Source organism: Perca flavescens, chromosome 2 (assembly GCF_004354835.1).
Source record: "Perca flavescens isolate YP-PL-M2 chromosome 2, PFLA_1.0, whole genome shotgun sequence".
Taxonomy (NCBI): Eukaryota; Metazoa; Chordata; class Actinopteri; order Perciformes; family Percidae; genus Perca; species Perca flavescens.
Genome location: NC_041332.1, coordinates 188,627 through 207,153, shown reverse-complemented (window position 1 = coordinate 207,153; position 18,527 = coordinate 188,627). Strand labels below are relative to the sequence as shown.

At 45.2% G+C, this 18,527-nt stretch overlaps 1 protein-coding gene across 1 annotated transcript; it reads left to right on the top strand.

Annotated features, from left to right (window-relative positions):
* Nucleotides 1-39: 39 nt before the first annotated feature.
* Nucleotides 40-17,151, top strand: tmem178a (transmembrane protein 178a). Its single transcript, XM_028565281.1, has 4 exons — nt 40-489; nt 9,557-9,670; nt 14,092-14,229; nt 16,910-17,151. The coding sequence occupies exons 1-4, from the start codon at nt 57-59 to the stop codon at nt 17,149-17,151; spliced, it is 927 nt and encodes a 308-aa protein (XP_028421082.1). The 5' UTR covers nt 40-56.
* Nucleotides 17,152-18,527: the final 1,376 nt, after the last annotated feature.

Here is an 18,527-nt window from a genome sequence, read left to right as displayed (position 1 = left end):
CCAGCGGCTCTGGTACCGGTTCCGGGAGCGGCCCGGCGGTCCCGGCGGTCCCGGCCATGGAGAGAGCGCGGCCGGCCACCGTCACCGTGTCCGCGGTGAGCCTCGCGCTCAGCGTGATGGCGCTGCTGCTGCTCGTCACCGCCATCTCCTCCGACCACTGGTACGAGACGGACACGCGCAGACACAAGGACAACTGCGACCGCCACGGGTCCGATTCCAACGACCAGAAGAACCGAGAGATGCCCATCTACCACCTGCCGCTTGTGGACACCGGCAGCGGCGGCGCGCGGCCGCGGGACGTGGCGCACATGAAGCCCGTGCACGTGGGCAGCCGCGAAGAGGAGCTGCTGGAGAACTGGCGGGCCATCCTGGGGATGGGCATCCTGGAGACGGAGTGCGGCAGGCCGCTGTTCTCCGCGCACTCCGGCCTCTGGAGGAAGTGCTACTTCCGGGGTCTGGACCCGGACATCGACAAGCTCATCGACCGCGGTCAGAATCCCAAATATATCCTACACATAGCCTATAGCCTATGTATATATGTATATAATATACATATATATATATATATATATATATATATATATATATATATATATATATATATATATATATATATATATAGTCTGTTTATACTGTGTGTTTTTTAGTCACTGTGACCAGGGAGACACTCACAGACCTTTAGGCTATATATATATATATATATATACTCTGGGTTTTTTAAGGATATTATGTTTATAAATATATATTTATAGTCATACTTTGTTCATAATAACATCTACTACTACACATATACACTCAAATATGACTAGGCTAATATGACTATAAATACACAATATATATATATATATATATATATATATATATATATATATATATATATATATATATATATATATATATATATATATATATATATATTTAAAGTCATATAGCCTAATACAATATGTTTTGTATGACAGGAGAATTTAACATCATATACATTAGATATTATTAATATGTACAGATATTTAAAGTGCTATAACAAACGTAGTGCTAAACACAGCAGTTTTTAGGGATGTGTGTGTGTGTGTGTGTGTTCAGAGTGTATGTGTGTGTGTGTGAGTGTGTGTTATGTTCCTAATAACATCTACTTCTGCACATATACACTCAATAACTGGTTAACCCTCAGAGGTCTCCATGTTTGCATACTGGCCTAAATTCCCTTTGTAAGGTAATTTCTATATAAGTGATCTCCATGTGTTTCATATCTAAATGTTCAGAACAAACTCAGATTCCTGTAAAGTGAAATCTGTCCCAGAGCCATGTGTGGAAATAGATAACCGGCCCCAAATGTAAAACAGGATTTCCCCCTTTTTGAAATTCTTCAAATCTCTTCATGAAAACAAACCTTCACTCATGTGGATGAAATGAGTTCACCAACAAGAATAAATAGTAAACACAGGTCAAATGGATGGATGTAGAGCTGCAAAGATGAATGGATCAGTTGTCAACTACTAAATTAATCTCCAACTATTCTGTTAATCGATCAATCAGTTGGAGTCGATGATGATAAACCAGGTTAACTAGTGTGATGTCAGCTTGTTAAATGTGAATACGTTCTAGTCTCTAAATGTGAATACTTTCTAGTCTCTAAATGTGAATATGTTCTAGTCTCTAAATATGAATGTGAATACGCTCTAGTCTCTAAATATGAACACGTTCTAGTCTCTAAATGTGAATACGTTCTAGTCTCTAAATATGAACACGTTCTAGTCTCTAAATATGAATATGTTCTAGTCTCTAAATGTGAATACGTTCTAGTCTCTAAATATGAATATGTTCTAGTCTCTAAATATGAATGTGAATACGCTCTAGTCTCTAAATATGAACACGTTCTAGTCTCTAAATGTGAATATGTTCTGGTCTCTAAATATGAATGTGAATACGCTCTAGTCTCTAAATATGAACACGTTCTAGTCTCTAAATGTGAATACGTTCTAGTCTCTAAATATGAATATGTTCTAGTCTCTAAATATGAATGTGAATACGCTCTAGTCTCTAAATATGAACACGTTCTAGTCTCTAAATATGAACACGTTCTAGTCTCTAAATATGAACACGTTCTAGTCTCTAAATGTGAATATGTTCTAGTCTCTAAATATGAATATGTTCTAGTCTCTAAATGTGAATAAGTTCTAGTCTCTAAATGTGAATACGTTCTAGTCTCTAAATATGAACACGTTCTAGTCTCTAAATATGAATACGTTCTAGTCTCTAAATATGAATACGTTCTAGTCTCTAAATATGAAGACGTCTAGTCTCTAAATATGAATATGTTCTAGTCTCTAAATGTGAATACGTTCTAGTCTCTAAATATGAACATGTTATGAATACGTTCTAGTCTCTAAATGTGAATACGTTCTAGTCTCTAAATATGAACACGTTCTAGTCTCTAAATATGAATACGTTCTAGTCTCTAAATGTGAATACGTTCTAGTCTCTAAATATGAATACGTTCTAGTCTCTAAATGTGAATACGTTCTAGTCTCTAAATATGAATACGTTCTAGTCTCTAAATATGAACACGTTCTAGTCTCTAAATATGAATACGTTCTAGTCTCTAAATGTGAATATGTTCTAGTCTCTAAATATGAACACGTTCTAGTCTCTAAATATGAATACGTTCTAGTCTCTAAATGTGAATACGTTCTAGTCTCTAAATATGAATACGTTCTAGTCTCTAAATATGAATACGTTCTAGTCTCTAAATGTGAACACGTTCTAGTCTCTAAATATGAATACGTTCTAGTCTCTAAATGTGAATACGTTCTAGTCTCTAAATATGAATACGTTCTAGTCTCTAAATATGAATACGTTCTAGTCTCTAAATGTGAATACGTTCTAGTCTCTAAATATGAATATGTTCTAGTCTCCAAATGTGAATACGTTCTAGTCTCTAAATATGAACACTTTCTAGTCTCTAAATATGAATATGTTCTAGTCTCTAAATATGAATACGTTCTAGTCTCTAAATGTGAATACGTACTAGTCTCTAAATATGAATACGTTCTAGTCTCTAAATCTGAATACGTTCTAGTGTCTTCTCTCTTCTGGGACAGGACACTCAAGATTTCTGAGTTGTGGACATAACAGGACATTAGAGGAAATAATCCAGACATTAATCAACCATGAGACTAAACGGTAGTTTCATTCCTTTAATGTATTAATAAATGATATGTCAGAGCAGCTGGACATTGGCAGTAACACGGCAGTACTACTATTAATGTATTAATGCAGGTACTAGCAGCTGGCGGAGGAAGTAGACTGGGACTCCTTGGCTAGTGATGCAGTGATTGTTTTCCAGGAGAGAGCCTCACTGCTCTGCACCCCCGAACACAGCTGATGGTCAGGGGGCGTTTTGGGGGGCGGCCTCTTCAGAGGTCAATAACCACTTCCTTGGTCTTGTCAGCGTTCAGGTAGATAGATAGATAGATAGATAGATAGATGGATAGATGGATGGATAGATGGATAGATAGATAGATAGATGGATAGATGGATGGATAGATAGATAGATAGATAGATAGATAGATAGATAGATAGATAGATAGATAGATAGATAGATAGATATATTTTTATTGATCCCAAAAGATGGGAAATAACGGTGTTGCAGCAGCAAAATATCAGACACACAGCACACATACAGAGTATACATTAAATAATAGCAAACAATATACATAAAAAAATGTACAATTGTTTCAATAGATATAGATAAACTTAATGTGCAAGTTGGGGAGCAAAAATGTACAACTGTTTCCCTAGTAATGATAGGATGTAGATAGAGGTAGAGGTTATTACCAGTTGGCTGACCTTCCTGTAGGAGCTCTCATGGTTGTTGGAGATGAGACCCCCACGCTTTCTTTACGATGTGGTTGGTTCTGCTGGAGCGCAGTCGTGGGTCAGCAGGGGGTTTGGGGGTCCCCGTGCCCAGAACGGTGGTTCTGGACGTGCTGCTGCCTGAGGCCTCTCACTCAGAAAGTCCAGCAGTCAGTTATATAATGAAATGCTCAGCAGTTAAGCTATTTAGAATCACACAGATGTTGGTTAGGAACACAACACCGTAACAAAGTCTCTTGTTCTACACGCCCTTAACTAAAGTCTTGCGGTGCATCTCATAGCCCTTACATTTCCTCCTTGACTCCTCCACTAGTCTCCCTTCCTCTTAGTGTCTTACCACTATATGCTAACTGGTCCAGGGTGGATTTTATCTGAGCCAGGACTAGGCTTTCAAAGGACTTCATGATGATGGGGGTCAGTGCAACGGGGCGATAGTTATTGAAAGTGGATGGAGAGTGCTTCTTTGAAGCCCGATGGAACAACAGCCTGACTCAGAGGGGAGTATAAAATGTCTGTGAAGACATCTCTGAGCTCCTATGTACAGTTCTTCAGCACACGACGGGGAACGTTGTCCCGGACCAGCAGGCTTGCAGGTGTTGATCTTGGAGAGGGTTCCCTCTAACCTGCTGCGTTATGAAAGTACCAATGTTTACATTAAAGCAGTTATATTAACGTACCTTTTATCTAACATGAACACAATAAAGTTCATCTTTACAGACTCTACAGTCTTGAGGGGAGGAGGGGGGGCGGGTCTTCTGAGGTGTTGCTTTCGCAGGTCTGTGGAGAGGGTTTTTAGTCTGGGATGGTCTGGATATGTAGTATGTAGTCTGGGATGAACTGGATATGTAGTCTGGGATGGTCTGGATATGTAGTCTGGGATGGACTGATATGTAGTCTGTGATGGTCTGATATGTAGTCTGGGATGGTCTGATATGTAGTCCGGGATGGTCTGATATGTAGTCCGGTATGGTCTGATATGTAGTCCGGTATGGTCTGATATGTAGTCCGGGATGGTCTGGATATGTAGTCCGGTATGGTCTGATATGTAGTCCGGGATGGTCTGATATGTAGTCCGGTATGGTCTGATATGTAGTCCGGTATGGTCTGATATGTAGTCCGGGATGGTCTGATATGTAGTCCGGGATGGTCTGGATATGTAGTCCGGGATGGTCTGATATGTAGTCCGGGATGGTCTGATATGTAGTCCGGGAAGGTCTGATATGTAGTCCGGGATGTGTTCCGGGATGGTCTGATATGTAGTCCGGGATGGTCTGATATGTAGTCCGGGATGTAGTCCAGGATGGTCTGATATGTAGTCCGGGAAGGACTGATATGTAGTCCGGGATGTAGTCCGGGATCGTCTGATATGTAGTCCGGGATGGTCTGGATATGTAGTCCGGGATGTAGTCCGGGATGGTCTGATATGTAGTCCGGGAAGGTCTGATATGTAGTCCGGGATGTAGTCCGGGATGGTCTGATATGTAGTCCGGGATGGTCTGGATATGTAGTCCGGGATGTAGTCCAGGATGGTCTGGATATGTGGTCCGGGAAGGTCTGATATGTAGTCCGGGATGGTCTGATATGTAGTCCGGGATGTAGTCCGGGATGGTCTGATATGTAGTCCGGGATGTAGTCCGGGATGGTCTGATATGTAGTCCGGGATGTAGTCTGGGAAGGTCTGATATGTAGTCCGGGATGTAGTCCGGGATGGTCTGATATGTAGTCCGGGATGTAGTCCGGGATGGTCTGATATGTAGTCCGGGATGGTCTGATATGTAGTCCGGGATGGTCTGGATATGTGGTCCGGGAAGGTCTAATATGTAGTCCGGGATGTAGTCCGGGATGGTCTGATATGTAGTCCAGGATGTAGTCCGGGATGGTCTGATATGTAGTCCAGGATGAAGTCCGGGATGGTCTGATATGTCGTCCGGGATGGTCTGATATGTAGTCCAGGATGTAGTCCGGGATGGTCTGATATGTAGTCCAGGATATAGTCCGGGATGGTCTGATATGTAGTCCAGGATGAAGTCCGGGATGGTCTGATATGTAGTCCGGGATGGTCTGATATGTAGTCCGGGATGGTCTCATATGTAGTCCAGGATGTAGTCCAGGATGGTCTGATATGTAGTCCAGGATGTAGTCCGGGATGGTCTGATATGTACTCCGGGATGGTCTGATATGTAGTCCGGGATGGTCTGATATGTAGTCCGGGATGGTCTGGATATGTAGTCCGGGATGGTCTGGATATGTAGTCCAGGATGTAGTCCAGGATGGTCTGATATGTAGTCCAGGATGTAGTCCGGGATGGTCTGATATGTACTCCGGGATGGTCTGATATGTAGTCCGGGATGGTCTGATATGTAGTCCGGGATGGTCTGGATATGTAGTCCGGGATGGTCTGGATATGTAGTCCGGGATGTAGTCTGGGATGGTCTGATATGTAGTCCGGGATGGTCTGGATATGTAGTCCGGGATGTAGTCCGGGATGGTCTGGATATGTGGTCCGGGAAGGTCTGATATGTAGTCCGGGATGTAGTCCGGGATCGTCTGATATGTAGTCCGGGATGGTCTGGATATGTAGTCCGGGATCATCTGATATGTAGTCCGGGATGGTCTGATATGTAGTCCGGGATGTAGTCCGGGATGGTCTGGATATGTAGTCCGGGATGTAGTCCGGGATGGTCTGGATATGTGGTCCGGGAAGGTCTGATATGTAGTCCGGGATGTAGTCCGGGATGGTCTGATATGTAGTCCAGGATGTAGTCCAGGATGGTCTGATATGTAGTCCGGGATGTAGTCCGGGAAGGTCTGATATGTAGTCCAGGATGTAGTCCAGGATGGTCTGATATGTAGTCCGGGATGTAGTCTGGGATGGTCTGATATGTAGTCCGGGATGGTCTGATATGTAGTCTGGGATGGTCTGATATGCCACAGGTTGGTCCTCGCTGTTCTCAGATCAGCAGCCGGTGGATCTCTCCTGTCAGCCAGGACTGGTGGTTAGCCCGGGTCAGCCAGGGCTCTGCAGATTAAAAGCTGGGTGTAATCATGATGTCAGCAGTTTTCTCTGCAGATTGAAAGATGGGTGTAATAATGACGTCAGCAGTTTTCTCTCTGCAGATTAAAAGATGGGTGTAATCATGACATCAGCAGTTTTCTCTCTGCAGATTAAAAGATGGGTGTAATCATGACATCAGCAGTTTTCTCTCTGCAGATTAAAAGATGGGTGTAACCATGATGTCAGCAGTTTTCTCTGCAGATTAAAAGATGGGTGTAATCATGATGTCAATTGTTTTCTCTCTGCAGATTAAAAGATGGGCGTAATCATGATGTCAGCAGTTTTCTCTACAGATTAAAAGATGGGTGTAATCATGATGTCAGCAGTTTTCTCTCTGCAGATTAAAAACTGGGAGTAATCATGATGTCAGCAGTTTTCTCTCTGCAGATTAAAAACTGGGTGTAATCATGACGTCAGCAGTTTTCTCTCTGCAGATTAAAAGATGGGTGTAATCATGATGTCAGCAGTTTTCTCTCTGCAGATTAAAAGCTGGGTGTAATCATGACGTCAGCAGTTTTGTCTCTGCAGCGTCTGGCAGCGAGCCGAGCTGAAACCTGGAGGTCAGAGAGGAGAGAGAGTAATCAGATTACTGCACTCCTAATTACATTACATCATGTTTCATATCATTACATCATTACGCTGCATCAGACTGAAGATTACATCATCATTGATCTGGGCAGAAACCCAGACACACACAGACTGGTGGTATTATATAGTATATTACTCAGAGACACACACAGACTGGTAGTATTATATAGTATATTACTCAGACACATACAGACTGGTAGTATTATATAGTATATTACTCAGACACATACAGACTGGTAGTATTATATAGTATATTACTAAGACACATACAGACTGGTAGTATTATATAGTATATTACTCAGACACATACAGACTGGTAGTATTATATAGTAGATTACTCAGAGACACATACAGTATATATATATATATATATATATATATATATTGTATACTAATAATAAAGTGATGGACGGCGGGGGAAAATAAACGGAGTAGCCGTCCGCATCGGATGTTCTACCGTAAAGCTAACACACCCTCAACGGAGCAGGGATCATTTCATTGGTCAACACTACAGCTGGCATTCTATTGGTTGGAGAATTTTGATCGGGTTGTAACACAAACCATCCAAGAGCGCAGGAGAAATCCATAGGCGCGGGAAGTAGGGGTGCTGCAGCACCCTCTGTTGGTGGCAGCACCCCTTGTTGGCAAACTGCAATCAAGCCCGGATTACCCAATGGGCATTAATCATTATGGTGATAATTAATCATTATGGTGATAATTATCCAATCAGAATAAAATAAAAGTAGTTTACAAAAAAATGAAGTCTCGTGATTGTGGGTTTTATAAGTCAGTATGATAACTGGACAGGTAATGATTGGGAGTAGGCCGCATGCACTGTATAGATTGGCTAATGGTAAAGGTGGGTGGGCATAGAGCAGGTTGTTTACATCGTACTGATTCAGGATCAGCTTTCTAAGAAAGAGTTGAGATTGAAAGAGTGGAATTAATTTGTAACTGATCGCTGGTCAGATTGAATAAATAGCTTTTTAAAAAGAGCTGGGAATGACGAAGAGGAGGATGTCGAGAAGCTAGCCAACGTTAGCTTGGAAGAATCGCTGCCTTCTACCAGCTAGACTCAGCCACAGCTAACGGTGGCTAACGTTAACTTTAGCAAAGTTGTTGTGGAAAAAGACAGAGATGAGGCCGGTCATCAGCATTACAGACCAAGGTAATGGCACCTCAGGTACCATCATCTCTGAAGGCCCTGCACTACGGGGACCGATTACAGAGACCGTCCGGGAGGAAGTTATACCCAGAGGGATATTAGCCTTTCAGAATCGGCGGCTAAATGTCCAGCATCTCGGAGGGGGGACGAGGCTGGCGGCAGAAAGACCCGCTCTCTCACTAACGAGGCACTGACCCGACACCTTCACAACGGTGAAACGGTACCACGGGAGTGGATTCTATATTCACTGTCCACCGGAGACATTTGTTGCGTTGCCTGTAAAGTGCTCCCAACACACAGCAGCGCATGTGTAGTAGGGTTAGCGAGCTGCTGAGGGAGCTGGACTTTGAGGATTTGATCTGCTACATTGCAAAGAAAAAGACAATAAATTAGAACTTCTAAAGGTTAGAGCTATTATGCTATCTGTAAATTGAGTAGGTTAATATAATCTGTTGTGACAGTGTGACCAGATAATGTACATATTTTGTTTAGTTTATTGAAATGCCATGCATATCAGAAGTATTGCATCATAAATTGTAATTTGTGATGCTGCTATAGGCCTGTGTGAGACTTAGTTGTCAAGTGTAGTATATGTTGGCTTTTACACATCATTTTACTGTGTTTTTGATGAATGTGCAGAGTTTGGCACGACGTGTAGCAGATTTGGCATGTGCAGCTTAACTGTACTGCTGTAACAGAAACATGGCTGCCTGCTGCTGTAAATCTGTCATATAGTAGCAATAATCCAGTGTTCCATAACCCTAACTGAGCGTAAACATGCACAGTGACAGGTGCAGTATGAAGACATCACAGGTGCAGTACGATGACATCACAGGTGCAGTATGATGACATCACCTGTCTCTGTGTCTCTGCAGGTATCGCTGATCGCTGCACAGCTGTGAAGTATCACTTCTCTCAGCCAATCAGACTGAGGAACATCCCTCTGAACCTGACGCGGACTATCCAGCAGGACGAGTGGCATCTGCTGCGTAATATTATATATTATATATATTTATACATTTATATAACATTATAAACACTAGAACCATCCAGCAGGATGAGTGGTATCTGCTGCTGATATTATATATTATATATATTTATACATTTATATAACATTATAAACACTAGAACCATCCAGCAGGACGAGGTTTACGTTACTTAGGTTTTTAACATGCTTTTCATTTCTTTTCTTTACTGTTTGCTTTAACACATGTCTGGCTGAGAACATTATTAAAGGAGAACTTCGGGCAATTTTTACATTAATCTTGATTGCTATAAATTTATGAGTACTGTCAGTAGCAAAAAAACAACATCTCGTTACTCCAAGCTTCTTCCCTAGTGAACACCTCCGCTCTTCACTCTTCACACACTGCACTCTGACCTGCACACTGTTTACCTTTTCCTGCTACAGCTGAATTCCCACGGGACTTCAGCGTGAGCTACAGCTAGCCTTCAGTAACGCTACCTGTGCAAGCCACAGGCATCATTTATCGTTTCCATGTAGTTCCATAGTCACAGATATGGTCATAACCACTCCAGTGCTCAATTACCGATTTTTGAGGGGGAAATAAACTACAGTTTTTTGCGGCAAAGCCATGACCGGTCTTCTGGAGGACATCCACCAGACCAGAGGAGCCATGACCGGTCCTCTGGAGGACATCCACCAGACCAGAGGACCCATGACGGTCCTCTGGAGGACATCCACCAGACCAGCGGAGCCATGACCGGTCCTCTGGAGGACATCCACCAGACCAGCGGAGCCATGACCGGTCCTCTGGAGGACATCCACCAGACCAGAGGATCCATGACGGTCCTCTGGAGGACATCCACCAGACCAGCAGAGCCATGACCGGTCCTCTGGAGGACATCCACCAGACCAGCGGAGCCATGACCGGTCCTCTGGAGGACATCCACCAGACCAGAGGAGCCATGACCTGGCCTCTGGAGGACATCCACCAGACCAGAGGACCCATGACCGGTCCTCTGGAGGACATCCACCCGACCAGAGGAGCCATGACCGGTCCTCTGGAGGACATCCACCAGACCAGAGGACCCATGACTGGTCCTCTGGAGGACATCCACCAGACCAGAGGACCCATGACTGGTCCTCTGGAGGGCATCCACCAGACCAAAGGAGCCATGACCTGTCCTCTGGAGGACATCCACCAGACCAGAGGACCCATGACTGGTCCTCTGGAGGACATCCACCAGACCAGAGGACCCATGACTGGTCCTCTGGAGGACATCCACCAGACCAGCGGAGCCATGACCGGTCCTCTGGAGGACATCCACCAGACCAGAGGACCCATGACCGGTCCTCTGGAGGACATCCACCAGACCAGAGGAGCCATGACCGGTCCTCTGGAGGACATCCACCAGACCAGAGGACCCATGACTGGTCCTCTGGAGGACATCCACCAGACCAGCGGAGCCATGACCGGTCCTCTGGAGGACATCCACCAGACCAGAGGAGCCATGACCTGGCCTCTGGAGGACATCCACCAGACCAGAGGACCCATGACCGGTCCTCTGGAGGACATCCACCCGACCAAAGGAGCCATGACCCGTCCTCTGGAGGACATCCACCAGACCAGAGGAGCCATGACCGGTCCTCTGGAGGACATCCACCAGACCAGAGGAGCCATGACCGGTCCTCTGGAGGACATCCACCAGACCAGAGGACCCATGACTGGTCCTCTGGAGGACATCCACCAGACCAGAGGACCCATGACTGGTCCTCTGGAGGGCATCCACCAGAACAGAGGACACATGACCGGTCCTCTGGAGGACATCCACCAGACCAGAGGAGCCATGACCGGTCCTCTGGAGGACATCCACCATACCAGCGGGCGCTCGGTGGACTGTTGTCGGCTGCGGCAGGCGAGGAAGGCGGGGGGGAAGCAGAAGCTAGGACACCGGTCGGGCCTGCTAGCCCGGCTAAGGAAACTACCACACACATTGCTACTGCCAAGACTCCTACTAGCAAAAAAACAGCAACATTTCGTTATTCCAAGCTTCTTCCCTAGTGAACACCTCCGCTCTTCACTCTTCACACACTGCACTCTGACCTGCACACTGCTTACCTTTTCCTGCTACAGCTGAATTCCCACGGGACTTCAGCGTGAGCTACAGCTAGCCTTCAGTAACGCTACCTGTGCAAGCCACAGGCATCATTTATCGTTTCCATGTAGTTCCATAGTCACAGATATGGTCATAACCACTCCAGTGCTCAATTACCGATTTTTGAGGGGGAAATAAACTACAGTTTTTTGCGGCAAAGCCATGACCGGTCCTCTGGAGGACATCCACCAGACCAGAGGAGCCATGACCGGTCCTCTGGAGGACATCCACCAGACCAGAGGACCCATGACGGTCCTCTGGAGGACATCCACCAGACCAGAGGACCCATGACCGGTCCTCTGGAGGACATCCACCAGACCAGAGGAGCCATGACCGGTCCTCTGGAGGACATCCACCAGACCAGAGGAGCCATGACCGGTCCTCTGGAGGACATCCACCAGACCAGCGGAGCCATGACCGGTCCTCTGGAGGACATCCACCAGACCAGCGGAGCCATGACCGGTCCTCTGGAGGACATCCACCAGACCAGCGGAGCCATGACCGGTCCTCTGGAGGACATCCACCAGACCAGCGGAGCCATGACCGGTCCTCTGGAGGACATCCACCAGACCAGAGGAGCCATGACCTGTCCTCTGGAGGACATCCACCAGACCAGAGGACCCATGACCGGTCCTCTGAAGGACATCCACCAGACCAGAGGAGCCATGACCGGTCCTCTGGAGGACATCCACCACACCAGAGGACCCATGACTGGTCCTCTGGAGGACATCCACCAGACCAGAGGACCCATGACTGGTCCTCTGGAGGACATCCACCAGACCAGAGGAGCCATGACCTGTCCTCTGGAGGACATCCACCAGACCAGAGGAGCCATGACCGGTCCTCTGGAGGACATCCACCAGACCAGAGGACCCATGACTGGTCCTCTGGAGGACATCCACCAGACCAGCGGAGCCATGACCGGTCCTCTGGAGGACATCCACCAGACCAGAGGAGCCATGACCGGTCCTCTGGAGGACATCCACCAGACCAGCGGAGCCATGACCGGTCCTCTGGAGGACATCCACCAGACCAGCGGGCGCTCGGTGGACTGTTGTCGGCTGTGGCAGGCGAGGAAGGCGGGGAGGAAGCAGAAGCTAGGACACCGGTCGGGCCTGCTAGCCCGGCTAAGGAAACTACCACACACATCGCTACTGCCAAGACTCCTACTCACCAACGCCAGATCCATGTCACACACAATAGATGAGCAACAAATACACACGGACCTGCTGCGTGATGATTACCACAGAAGGTGCAGGACGAGCTAGCGGGACGAGCTAGCGGGACGAGCTAGCGGAACGAGCTAGCGGGACGAGCTAGCGGGACGAGCTAAAGGATATAAAAAAGTAACAGTCCAGTATGAAGAAGCCATATTGTAATTTTGTTTATATATTGACTCCTTGTTAATTTGCAAGAGAACAGCTTCAATTTTGTTTATTTATTTCAATTACATGTATTATTCATGTTCATTGCTTTGCTTAAGTTTTGCACAGAGAAAATTAGGTTTCTAGAGATGGGAAATTCCTCACAGCAACGGAGGATTTCCAACGAGACAGAGCATGCTAGCTGAATGAACTGGCTGTTACCAACCCGACTGGCTCCGAGTGATACAAGAGACTTCTCACATACGTCACACGCAGACATTTTAGTTGCATTTTGTGTCTGTTAAGAGGCACAAAGACACTCTTTGGAACATGCCCCATAACTGCCGTGTTAGCTAACTGGGAGCTCTGGCCGTTAGCTGCAGCAGCTCCAGTGTGCTAGGACCGAGATGTGGTTTTGCTACCGACAGTACTCATAAATATATAGAGATCAAGATTAATGTAAAAATTGCGCGGAGTTCTCCTTTAAATCTTCATTAAGGAAAGGTTTCCTGTTATAAGTCTGGAGAAACATTATGATGTTATCAGAGGGAACGGTTTATTAGCAGAATTATTAAAGCTGATTATTGACAGACTGCCCAGAGTCCTCCTCCACACACCATGACATCGTTATGTAACAGCAGGAGGTGGTTACCACGGCAACACACACTCTGTTTCCTCTTGACTGTGTGTGTGTGTGTGTGTGTGTGTGTGTGTGTGTGTGCGTGCGTGTGTGTGTGTGTGTGTGTGTGTGTCTGTGTCTGTGTGTGTGTGTGTGTGTGTGTGTGTGTGTGTGTGTGTGTATGTGTGTGTGTGTGTGTGTGTGTGTGCGTGCGTGTATGTGTGTGTGTGTGTGTGTGTGTGTGTGTGTGTGTGTGTGTGTGTGTGTCTGTGTGTGTGTGTGTGTGTGTGTGTGTGTGTGTGTGCAGACCTGCGGCGTATCACAGCAGGGTTCCTGGGCATGGCGGCGGCCGTGCTGCTCTGCGGCAGCATCGTGGCGTCCGTCGGCTTCTTCTGGGAGGAGAGTCTGACGCAGCACGTCTCCGGGCTGCTCGCCCTAATGGCAGGTAACAGGAAGCAGTCAGCAGCCAATCAGAGGCCAGCTCAGGCTGCCAGACAGTGGTGACTAAAGACAGGGTGAATGTTGCAGACAGGTGTTTGAAAGAAGACCTTTGTGTCGAGACAGAACAGCTTGACCTTCTGGGGGATGCTGCTGCCCTCTGCTGGTACACCACAGTATTACAACAACACTTCAACATGCTCCAAACTAATAAACTCATAAGGCTAACAGTTCACACACACAAGTTTCCATCCACTTGTCAATCAAATTATCTGAAGTTCAGTAAAAAAAACTCATGTGAATAAAGCTGAGTGTGAAAGAGTGTTTCCATCCAACAGCTTTAAAGAGAATAAAAACCTGTTGTGTAATGATGTCACGTGCTGTTTTGCGGTGAAATTGGTATATTGAATTGATTTGAGACATTTTAAGGTGTTTCCGTTCATTTTCGCACTGAATCGCACAACATTCACGCAAACTTTTGGGAAAAAAGTTTTGCTAGACAAAATGGATTGCGCTGTCTACCGACAAATGATCAATATTGCACCAGTTGTAATAGTGCTTATGTACCAGCTGATAGCCACATATCAAGTTGTAATAGTGCTTATGTGCCAGCTGATAGCGACATATCGAGCTATAATAAGAAAACAACGTTATCAACACATTGCTATGATAATGCAGATGCACATTTCTTAGATTTTTGCTGTCTAAAATAGCCGTTATATTTTGCTCGTAAATTAAATTCAGAAAGTCTCTCGTCTCCTCGTTGGTCCACTTCCATCTTGTCTTTGTTGACGCCTGTCATGTGTGCAAACAGAGAAGAAATACTGGGCGGAAATGAACTACAACTTCTTCTTCTTTGTTTTGTGGCGGGTTGCAACCATAAAATGACCTAAAACTTAATCGCAATTCATTATTTATTCGGCAAATAACGTTTCCATCAGCGTTTATCGCATAAGCCGTATATATCGATCAAGAGAAAATCCCATGAGACCAAACGTATTTCCTTTGACTCGATATTCATGAAGTCAAATTTTACTGTTTCCATTAGGCATTTTTCGTTTGAAATCACTTAATTTGGACTTAAACGTGTGTATGGAAACATAGCTAGTGATTTCATTCTATGTATTTGTTTATCTGACAGGAAGAGTACTCATTAATATGCAGCACATTAACTGTGAATGAGCCAGAGTTAGCTCAGCAGGCTGACCTTGGCCAGTTTTAAATCACAACCTAAAACCATCAAATGACTTATTAAAATTAGCACATTAAAGCATTTGTTACGTGTCTATTCCATTTTTAAATGATAGCCACTAACACGGCAACAGAAGAGGTTTGAACGCACCTTAGTTCCTTTGTTGGGGATCCAGGCAACATGCGTTTAGTTAATAATTCAAATCAAATATCCTGTAATATCTCTATGATCCTGCCGAAACGTTGGAGGCTAATGTTGCATGTGTGTGAAACAGGATGATTAATAAACTGTGTTCGGTCTCAACTAAAGCTAGAACATCTTCCCTTTATTAATCCCAGCCACAGCTACCGAGCTCTCAATCTAAACCACTGACTCAGGAATAGAAATATGGCAAGTCTTGAAATAATTACTGTAAATATAAACAAAAAGTGTCATTTCAGCTCCTACCAATATATACAGACTAATATTCAGATAATAGACATCTTTCTAACTGAGAGGTTTTATAAAGAATATGTTAGATCATTTCCTCTCTAACTGGGAGGTTTTATTAAGAATATGTTAGATCATTTCCTCTCTAACTGGGAGGTTTTATTAAGAATATGTTAGATCATCTCCTCTCTAACTGGGAGGTTTTATTAAGAATATGTTAGATTATCTCTCTAACTAGGAGGTTTTATTAAGAATATGTTAGATTATCTCCTCTCTATCTGGGAGGTTTTATAAAGAATATGTTAGATCATTTCCTCTCTAACTGGGAGGTTTTATTAAGAATATGTTAGATTATCTCTCTAACTAGGAGGTTTTATAAAGAATATGTTAGATATTTTCCTCTCTAACTAGGAGGTTTTATTAAGAATATGTTAGATTATGTCCTCTCTAACTGGGAGGTTTTATAAAGAATATGTTAGATTATGTCCTCTCTAACTGGGAGGTTTTATTAAGAATATGTTAGATCATCTCCTCTCTAACTGGGAGGTTTTATTAAGAATATGTTAGATCATTTCTTCTCTAACTGGGAGGTTTTATTAAGAATATGTTAGATCATCTCCTCTCTAACTGGGAGGTTTTATTAAGAATATGTTAGATCATTTCCTCTCTAACTGGGAGGTTTTATAAAGAATATGTTAGATCATTTCCTCTCTAACTGGGAGGTTTTAGGACTGATTGGTTGGATTGCTGTGGACCAAGTCCACATGGAGATACACTGGTAAGAGCCTATGAGGTTTAACCATGTATCAGCTAATTTAAATAACTAAGTGTTTTCTTTAGCGGGGTGTAAATGTTCCACCAGAACCAGTTCCTTCCTGAGACTATTTAGCAGAGACACCGTCGCTGTGTCCGGAGTTTAGCCCCGCTCACGACCGTTGTGATTGGTTTAAAGAAATGTAAACACCCCAGAGAGTTTATTCTCGTATCCCAGAATGCATCTGTGGTGTAGCCAGCCCTTGCGAGCCAGAGCTTGGTATAAGAGACTACTGTTTCCTGTTTCCTTCAGGGATCTTCTGCACCATCTCTCTGTGTACGTACGCGGCCAGCGTGACCTACGACCTCTCCAGGAACCCGCCCTTCATCTACGGGCTGCCGGCCGATGTGAACCACGGGTACGGCTGGTCCATCTGCTGCGCCTGGGCCAGTCTGGGCCTCACCGTGGCAGCCGGCTGCCTCGGTACCACCTTCCCCTTCCTGAGCCGGGCCGGAGCTCTGCGCTCCAAAACCGCCCGCGAGTCCTCGGTCTGAGCCGCCAGCCACCCAGCACGCACGGCGGGGGGGGGGTACTCGTGCAGCCAATCGGACCGGGACCTCCTGAGTCACGGGACGCCGTGGGCGGTTCTGCACGGTTCTGCACGGTTCTGCACAGTTCTGCACAGTTCTGGACGGTTCTGGAGGCTGAGCCTCCAGGTGGAGCCACCGCAAGAACTCAACACGTGTTTCTAAAATGTGTTCCATGAATCTGAAGCAAAGTGTTTGTAAAACAGAAGTGTCTCTCTGCTGCCCCCTGCTGGGTGTTTATGATATGGACTTTAATGTAACACACACACACACACACACACACACAGACAGACACACATAGACAGACACACACACAGACACACACACACACACAGACACGCTGCATTCGTGTCCGACCCAGTCTGAGATCAGCTCTTTAGAGTTTGCGTTGAGATGTATTTTTTATTTAAGATCAGATTTAAATAATATAATAAGATAATCTTCTGAAAGTCTTTGCTGAGCTCCAGCTGGTTGCAGTGATGTCACCGACATCTCACTGATTATTTCCGTTTCAGTTTTGGATAATTACCGTGTGAAACAGGATGTGGAGGTCTGAACATTCAACAGAACAATATCGTGAATTAAATGAAATTAATTCAAATGTGTTCAGACTCGACTGCTGGACCAGAACCTTAAGATCCAAACATCAGCCTGCACTCCAAACTCTTCTTTAAATCTATATCTTAGCATCAGAACGAAAGGTCTCTGAAGAGTCACAGGTGTTTCCAGGTAACCTGTCTGATTGGACGCACCTTCTAGCTCTAAACGGTGTCACCGTGTTGCTATGGTTTCCAGGTTAAAGGGCCCGTTTCCTCTGAGTGGTTAGTGGCTGAATCAGCCGCAGGGCTGGGTTAGTATAACCCTAACCACTAAAGTATTGATTATCGAAAAATGCCTCGTCATTCAATACCAAATGTCAATCCCTAAGGAGTAAATCTCATCAGAGTCAGTGAGCCAATCAGCACGCAGCATGCTTCCACCAAGATGTAAACATGTCTGATTGGCTGTCTGACATCACACGGCGTAGAGACACGCAGGAGAAAGTCTCCATTACAGAGACGGCTGAAACATACCGACATCGTTTAGGAACCGGGATCAAAGTCACAGTATTGGTATCGGTACCGGTGTCAAACATTTTAGTCCCATACCCAGCCCTAGTTACAGCTGCTAGCCAATCAGCCCTAGTTACAGCTGCTAGCCAATCAGCCCTAGTTACAGCTGCTAGCCAATCAGCAGAGACGTGTCTGTAAACTGGTGGTGATAAAAAGGCAGAGCGCTCACAGCGCGGTGTTCAACACCCCCTGTATCATGCTGTCGGGGCTGAACGGGTCCTGGTCTGGACT